The sequence below is a fragment of the Dermacentor albipictus genome, unplaced genomic scaffold (genome assembly GCF_038994185.2).
Source record: "Dermacentor albipictus isolate Rhodes 1998 colony unplaced genomic scaffold, USDA_Dalb.pri_finalv2 scaffold_30, whole genome shotgun sequence".
Lineage (NCBI taxonomy): Eukaryota > Metazoa > Arthropoda > Arachnida > Ixodida > Ixodidae > Dermacentor > Dermacentor albipictus.
Genome location: NW_027225584.1, coordinates 2,179,702 through 2,187,974, shown reverse-complemented (window position 1 = coordinate 2,187,974; position 8,273 = coordinate 2,179,702). Strand labels below are relative to the sequence as shown.

Below are 8,273 nucleotides of genomic sequence, written 5' to 3'. Positions count from 1 at the left end.
AATAAGGGAACAGTTTCACGAACATTCGATACGATGCCTGTCTTTAGGTCAGTGAAGTGCAATATCTGCCTCCAAAAAGACAAAACGTGGGGAAAGTGTCTGATGAATGCCGTTGCTCTTCGCTCAGTGGGACTTGGAAGCTCGCAGTGGCACTGACATCATCACTGTTCCCGGCGGTCTCAAGAGGGGGTTGAGATTGGGAGCTGTCGCGTTGTCTTCAGGATGTCGACCGAACGCGCAGTAAAGCTGAAGAAACCGAGCGAGCCACCATCGCCGCGTGAGTGCGGGCCCCGGTCACGTTCGACCCCGCCCCCAGGTGGCCGTGCGACCGTCATGCCAGCGCCGGTGGAACATCCCAAGATGAACCCGGCCATGTGGGGCGCCCTCAAGAAGCACATCATGCTACAGCGGGAAAAGAAAAAGCAGGAACAGGAGGCAGATGCTGCCACGGAGCGAGCGCGAGGCGAGCGTGAACTGAAACGCCGCCAGGTCGCCATGAAGCTAGAGGAGATCCGCGACCAGCTGCAGCAGGCGCAGAAGAAGCTTCTCATGCTCAAGGAGGAGAAGCACCAGCTCTTCGCGCAGCTCAGGAAGGTGCTGCAAGAAGAAGACGCCCGCAAACGGCCTCTTCAGAAGAAGGCCGACGAGATGGCTGCGCTCAGCCACCCGTACCATCAACAGCAGCCGCACAACGCCGCGATGCAGCAGCACTCTGCCGCGGCGAGCTCACAACACCTCCGCATCCAGCAAGTGAACCAGGCGCACGCTACGTACCAGTTGCCGCAACCTATTCCTCAGCAACCTGGCATCTTGCATCGGGCACTGCTCAATCCACAGCTGACTCCGTATCCTCGGCCTCCGTGGCCGCAAGCCACGACATCGTCGTATTCCCAGCAAGGGAGGCCGCCTCAGTGGGGCTTCTGGCCCCAGCAGCCCTACGCGTACACGGCTCAGTTTCCCGGCTCGACGGCGTACGGGGCTCCGATGCCGATGCCGGCGTACGCGCCCGGCCACGGCCCCTTCTACTGTGCGGGAACTCAGGTTCGTGGTGGTCTTGGTAGTAGCTACGACGCTGGCCTACGGTGACATCGAAGCTACAGGCGCAGTTTCACTGAGACCACTGTTGGTTTCAGCGAGTCTCTTATGCTGAACTAGTTGTTCGTGCAGCTCTCACAATAAAGGCATTTGTGAAAAAATTTCATCGTTTGGCTCGATAGCCTTGACTATGGCCTTGAAGCTGCTCTAACGCATTAGCCACTATAGTTAATCGAGCTAATCAGCACAACTTTATTAATTCTGTAGTAACTAAGCAAAGTAATCCTTATCTAGAGGATACAATTTCGACAATTGCATGATAAATACTCAAGCCCTAAATTAAAGAAAAAAATTATGCAAATAAATGAATGCAGGGTATTTAGGGAACGGCCCCCAGGAAGGCCTCGAATATTCTAGGCGTCGCGTCGCGGTAGTGTCGCAACGCTTGCACGGCGGCGCAAACGAGCGGACGTTCATTGCAGTGTTGCTTTCTTCACAGCGCTCTTCTACGCCTAAATGTTGACGCAGATCTCACCCCACATGGCAATGAATCCTGTGCGAAGCGTTGTCTAATGGCGAAACGGCGCTTCCGTCTAGTGTTAGTGTCGATACACGTTGACGCCAAAGTTCGCAACGTTTATACTTGAAAGAGCGCCAGAAATATGGGGTAAAAACGAGGAGAACAGAGTGTTACACGCACTGTGCAGGAGCTGATGATTTCATCTGCACTATCTAGCTCTGTCCGAAGGCTAAGCGACGAACACTTGCTGGTTTTGCCCCCCACGAATGTATTGCAAGGTGCTCATAGCGCTTATAAGCCCGCTCAAGCTATGCTAGAGCCATTATTATTCAGCTGAAGACATTTACACGTGCAGTAAAAGTCCGCGACGATCCATAAAGGGACATAAAGCCTTTCTTTCTTCATTCAACTGGCGGGAAAAGGTTGCGGAAGGAAACCAAGATCAATAATTCGCGTTTTTTTTTTTCAATTGCGGCGAATATTCAGTACCGGCACATAACAGTGGCCCCATGGACTTCTATGTATTTTCTCGTGCGTCGGCCGTTTTCGCACGCGCAACGTTTTCCAAGCTTTTCTAGGTTGTATTTCATTCTTTTAGTATGGGAGGCAGTTTCTTTTTTTTACCGATCAGTCATTAACTATGGACGAGCGCGAACGCTGTCGACATGCATGACGTCGTGGCAAGCTGGTGCGCACCTCTTTACGAGGGCTTCACCGCCGGCGGTTCGCTGTTTGCGTCTCCGCTAGCTTACCAAGCCTCCTCTGACGGTAACAGAGGCCGTATTGCGATTGCATGAACGCACTTCATTAATATAAACTGAATTTAATGTGCCTCAGTTATGTCCCATTGAATTTCTCGCCGTTCGCGTTGTTGTCCGCTAAAGGGAATTCGGCATCCGCTAAAGGGACTGACCACTGGAAAGAACGTGTTTTGAGACGTTAATGGAAATAAATGACCATGACTTATAGTGATACAATCACGCACGCTGTTCGCGATTTAAGTAGGAATTTTGATTTTAAATTAGCAAAGAAAGTCTCAAGAACCTGTAAGTAGCGAGACATGGCGGCGAAATCGTGGTAATCCGGATGTATTCTATGAAATCACCGTACTGAAGCCGACCGCTATTAAGAACATCGTAATTATCGTTTAAAGTTGGAGTTCGTATATTATTAGACACTCGCACATTATTCATGCTTCGGAAATCAACATCGCACACGTGGCTACAGCAACACGCTGAATGCCGCGTGACGTGTAAAGGCGCCATTTCGCGTTCGATCCGATTGGTTTCGTTTGGACTATACGAAAACACGTCGCTATTGTGGCAGAAATCGTTTAGAAATTCGTATAACATGAATGGCAGAAACCTCGAGTTGACAAACAAACTGATACTTTGTTACAGCATGGGCACACTTGTCTGCCTCCAACTAAGGCCGGCGTATATAATTGCTATCACGCTCACCTATCGCCGTTTTTAGCATGCTTCCAGGGAACGACAGCATCCTCACTGCAGATGGATAAATTCTGGTAAAATATTCCACAGCGTTTTCCGCGTTAGCGCTTCATGATTCGACACTGTGACGGTATAAGCTTCCAATTGCGCCCAAAAAGATGGGTACCCTGAATACGGGGTTGTCAGTCCCTTTAAGAGCTGCACTGTCCGGTAAAAGCGTGATTTTGCCGCTTAAGACCCGTGAAAGTACTTGAAAGGGGAAAGAGACGCTTAGGTTACCATACGCGTCGCAGTAGCTTAGTGGCTGTGGCGTTGCATTGCTGAGTTTTAGATCGCGGCTCCGATCACGGAACCGCGGCGGCAGGATTTCGATGACTGCGAAATACAAAGCGCTCGTGTACTTAGGTTTAGGTGCACGTTAAAGAACGCCAGGGAGGGCACATTCATCTGGAGTTTTCTATGTGGTACAATCAAGCAGAAATTAGTGTTAACAAAGAATTTAGAGAAACCAAATTAGGTGAAATGAATGGAGATTTGATATCTAGAATGAAGATAGAATAATTAGCAGGGCATTCGGTTTGTTTCAGTTAAAAGATCAAATACAGTGCAACAGGCGTTTCTGTGACTATAGCCTAGTTTCAAGGCCCCAAATGATAATAATACTGGTAAACTTAATCCTAATCCAATTTTCCAGAGTGAAGCTTTGAATAATATATTTCTCTGGTGTGCATATCGTCTACATAATAAAAAGTAGTGCCCCATCGATTCCGTTTTTCTTACAATTGTAGCATAGAGGGGACATCGTCAGACGAGCTCAATGTAAATAAACATTGTGGGATGCGACAGCGTAGTCTGGTGTACTTACCTTCCAATTGCTGAGAAGGACACCACTGTTTGTTCCAGCAAAAACCGAGACGCTGAACTTCTGGAGATGGTATCGGCGATAATTTACTTACAACAGTTTGCGCACAAGATTTTCTGCATCTCGATGCAGTGATGTCAGCTGTATCCGGTAAAACTGGAATCTAAGGTCCATTTCAAGACGTTCTGGCTAATACATCTGCCATACTTAATTTAAGTGTAGATCACGGTGGCAAAACCCACAGCCAATAATTTTTTTTTATTTGTAGGGACTAAATTTTGAAACCTACTTAAGATAGCTGCATTTGTTGCCGAGGAAAGCGTCACACCTACTGATAAAGAATCTGTAACTACGCAGGGTGTCTACCAAGTTGACATTTCCAAATTCCCTGAGTTTTCCAGGTTTTCCCTGAGCACCTTTGCGAAATTCCCTGAATGAGCCAGAACTTTGTTTTATGTCAAGACAGGCTGACACCACGTTGCCCGATGCTGTCACTCTCTAGTAAGCATGCTGAAACAAAAAAATTACTTAATCCAGTTTGAATAGTAAGGAGTAATATCTATTTTATTTAAAAAGAAAACAAAAGGAAGGTTTTAGTAAAATGCACAGCGAAAGAAATGGTAAAGCCCATTCTAAATTGAGTCGAACATTTTCAAATACGAATGAAAAGGAGATGCATACATAAGTAAATATTTTCTAACATCAGGTATTTCTGTCAACTGATAGCAAGCTCATCTGTATGAGGTCCTGAACTTTGTCACAACTAAGGTTCTCTCTCAGCAGCTGGGAAGTCAACCTCAACTGTCCTGACATACTCTCAGCCCGTACACGACATCTCAGTGTTGGGTTTCACTGCTTAAACAATGTATTTTAGTTTGGATGAGAGACACTTGTGTCTCAGCGTCAGCCAACACTTAGTTTTTTTAGCTCAAGCTCCTTCAAAAAGGCGGCGGCACCCTTCTTTTCCCGTTAATTCCTCAGTGCGTCGGTCCTTTCTGTTCTCATCCTCCTTCTACCACGCTTTCACCACATGGATCATCTGAAGCATCCTCTTGGTCAGTTGTACAGTCAACATTTGATTTTTCGGACTTCCGAGGGGCCGCGAAAAAAATTGAAAAAAAAAACGGGCAGTCTGAAAAAAATTAATGCATGTCTTTAACTGCCTTTAAGGGCTACAATTACCACAGGCACGTCTGAAAAAGCTCTGAAGGCCTGCCAGTACGCTTATTAGGCATATCAGGGCTTGTACTGTGACAGGAAACGGGGTGCACGCATGTCTAATTAAGGAATACATACTGTGTCCCGTGACAATTGCCCCCTTCCCACGCTTGTTATGCTTCACCGCCTAACAATAGTGTACTGAGGCGAAGCTAACTTTCGGAGACTGGCATTACGCAACGCGCTGTGCTCTGCGAGCTTCAAGGCCAATCGCGAGGATTACAAAGGCGGAGTCGGTGCCATTGGTGATAGCGGCGAATTCTTTCAATGAAAACACGGCACCGCACGGCAAGAAGCTTAATAGCGTAACATAGAAACAGCTAGGCCTAACGTTGCCACGGTGGTGGTTACCGCTGCCAGCGGATCTGCCTGCGAGAGTGCCGGTTCGAGGCGGCGAGATAATCAAAATAGCGGCGGTGGCGGCTTTGATTAATGCCATTTCAGACCTGCAGTCAGGGCAATATACATTGACTATATGGAGTACGTGGTGGTGCCGCAAAACCGTACAAATTATCGGGCGTGTCCAAAAAATCGGGCGTCTAGAAAATCGGTCGTTAACTACTCTGGCAATACATCGTGCCGATGACACGGCGTCAATGACGATTCGTTGCGATTCCTCTGTTACTGGAGCCAGCATTAACACGACTTTCGTTCCCTTTCAATAAAGTTACAGCTAATTTTCTCTGATAGAAGCACAAATTCCCTGAGTTTTCCCTGAGTTTTTCCAGACTGTTCAAATTCCCTGAGAATTCCCGGTTTTCCCGGTTGGTAGACACCCTGCTACGACAGCTGACAATTGATTAGCGGGAATTTTGTGCAGCGCTAGAACAATAGCAACTAATTCTCCTATGGAAATAGGTGTGTAATGTGGAAGGCGCATAGAAAATGACCAACAGAGAGAAGCAGAGAAAATGCCTACGCCAGCCTTCTCTTCAGACAGTGAAGCATCAGTGGCTTTGGTGCATATTGCTTGGGCCGTATAACGTAAAACTATTCCAACATGTTTTTATTCCAATCTCCTGATGTGAAATTTGCGTAACCGTTGACGCAAGCATCGCGCGGTCACCCGACGGGTTGTCTGAACAGTCCAATCAAACGCTGTCCTCGTTCATAGGAGGTCACTTAGTTTGCTTGAAAAACGAATAACATTGCCTACACTGAGCGGCTTGTCTTATCTAATTGGCTGACAAGAGGCGAGGCGCACGCTCAAGTAGAGGGGGAGTCGATGGGGCCCAGCCACTGCACTGAAAACTGATGACCGGATGAAGAGGGTGGTGCCGGCGTCTGCGATTGGTCCGCTTTCCCTTACTCGGCTTGAGGTGGCTCGTCGAAAATCGCGGCGGCATGCAACGGAATGTTAAGATTGCAACTAATGCTATGTTCAGACTACGTTCGTAAGGCGCTGATTTTTCGTAACATACGTAAGCGGAAGCGCAACAAGCGTATGCGTCTAGTTCAGACTGCGAACGTAAAGGTACCAACGTGCGCCATTCTCGCAAAAATCGTGGGTGAGAGTGTTAAAGGGTCGGCAACATTTACGACTGTTATGTTACGACCGTTGCGACACAGCCAATGACCGATAAGCTTTCGGCTTTCAACAACCGGTGACGACACTTCCGTGCTCCCATCTGCAGACAGCTCCGGGCGCGGGAAGTGCCATTCCGCCATTCCGTGCGCACGATTGGCTGTGTTCGTGAAAATTTTTGCAGTGCGCCTTGCGAGACTGTTTTCAGTTCATCTGGTTTATCCGCCGAGGAAATCGATGGCCGCAGATGCGTGCTCCGAACTTCGATGAGTGGTCTCATTAGGTTTTCAAGGAAGCGGAACTGCTGGGGCGACATGCGCATGATGCTATGAAACATCGCAGCGTCACCAACTCGGAGCTTGGCGAAAAGGTTGTGAAAATCGCCGTCCGCGGCCCTGTCGAGAAATACTTACCGCACCCAAACGCTTCTGCGTCGCCTTCGTCGTCTTTGGGCGATTGAATACATGACTATAAGTTTGTTTTGAGCGTGAATTTCTTCGATCTCGGCCAGCGCTCGCATGTTGGCAGGAGCCATATTGGACCGCTGGTGACGTCGATTCTGCAGCTCCAAATTTGATTGGCCTGTTGTAAAAGCCGTAATTTAAGCAGCAGTAAATGTGAACAAAGGTGCCGGCTTAACTGCCGTAACGTTTTTTACAGCCGTTACGTTCGATACGCCAAAAGAGCTGTTACGCGCGTTACGACCGTAGTGTGAACATAGCATAAGACAGAGCCTCATCAAAGAAGAGTTGGCAAAGCGAGGTCATAAATGTGCCGAAAGTGCTCGAGAACGTTACACGGCCACGCAAATGGTTTTATTGTGCGCAAATAAACCCATGCTCTCCGGCAGGTGCGAGTCGCGAGTGCCTGAGCAATCGGTGGCAGCTATCTTTTATTCCTTTCGGAACGGAGCAGCCTGCGGCTATTCAGAAGAAAATGCAGTTTTGTTCGGCATATTGATGCATCTTTATCTCGCACACGTCACTTTGACGCGTAAGATTTTGCGGTTTTGTGACGTCACGTGACAGGCAGGTGAAGTGGGTGCATCCCGGAAACTTTTGACCAATAGCCGAGGGCTAATGGCGAAAAGGGGTCAAATCAGAAATAATTATTTTTCTTTTATTCAACCAAATCATGCATAATCAGTGTGTACACGTTATTTTAGATGGGGAACTATCACGGTTTTCCTGACGTCGCGTGACAGGCAGGTTAAGTAGGGGTGGTCCAAAAAAGTTTTGACCAATCGTGGAGGGCAGATTGCAGAATTGGAATAGAAAACTTTGGAATAGTTTTACGTTATAGCGCCCCTTGTTTCTAGGTGAGAACGGTAATCTAGTAATTGGTCATTTAAATGTTGGTATGGCAAATGTTGGTAGGGAAAATGTTGCTTTAAATGTTGGTAGGGAAAATCCCGAATCCTGAATCTACTTCTTAAACATGGTATTCGCGCTTCTATCTGCAAACTTAGGGAGTCCAAGGCACAATCGCAGAGCTTCCTTTTCTAATAAACCCAGAAGCTAAATTTTATAAGCTGGGCTGCCGGAAAACAAGACAACCAATTCCATGATGAGTGGGACATACTTCATATCTCATAATTACTGTATGTCTTCGCAACCCATATCGTCGGTTACTGATCTGACGTAACCAACCCACGGCACGACT

The 8,273-nt window shown here is 47.6% G+C and overlaps 1 protein-coding gene across 1 annotated transcript; it reads left to right on the top strand.

Moving 5' to 3' along the window:
• Positions 1-222: 222 nt before the first annotated feature.
• Positions 223-1,086, top strand: LOC135909868 (G protein pathway suppressor 2-like). The gene has a single exon (XM_065441902.1). The coding sequence runs from the start codon at positions 223-225 to the stop codon at positions 1,084-1,086; it is 864 nt and encodes a 287-aa protein (XP_065297974.1).
• Positions 1,087-8,273: the final 7,187 nt, after the last annotated feature.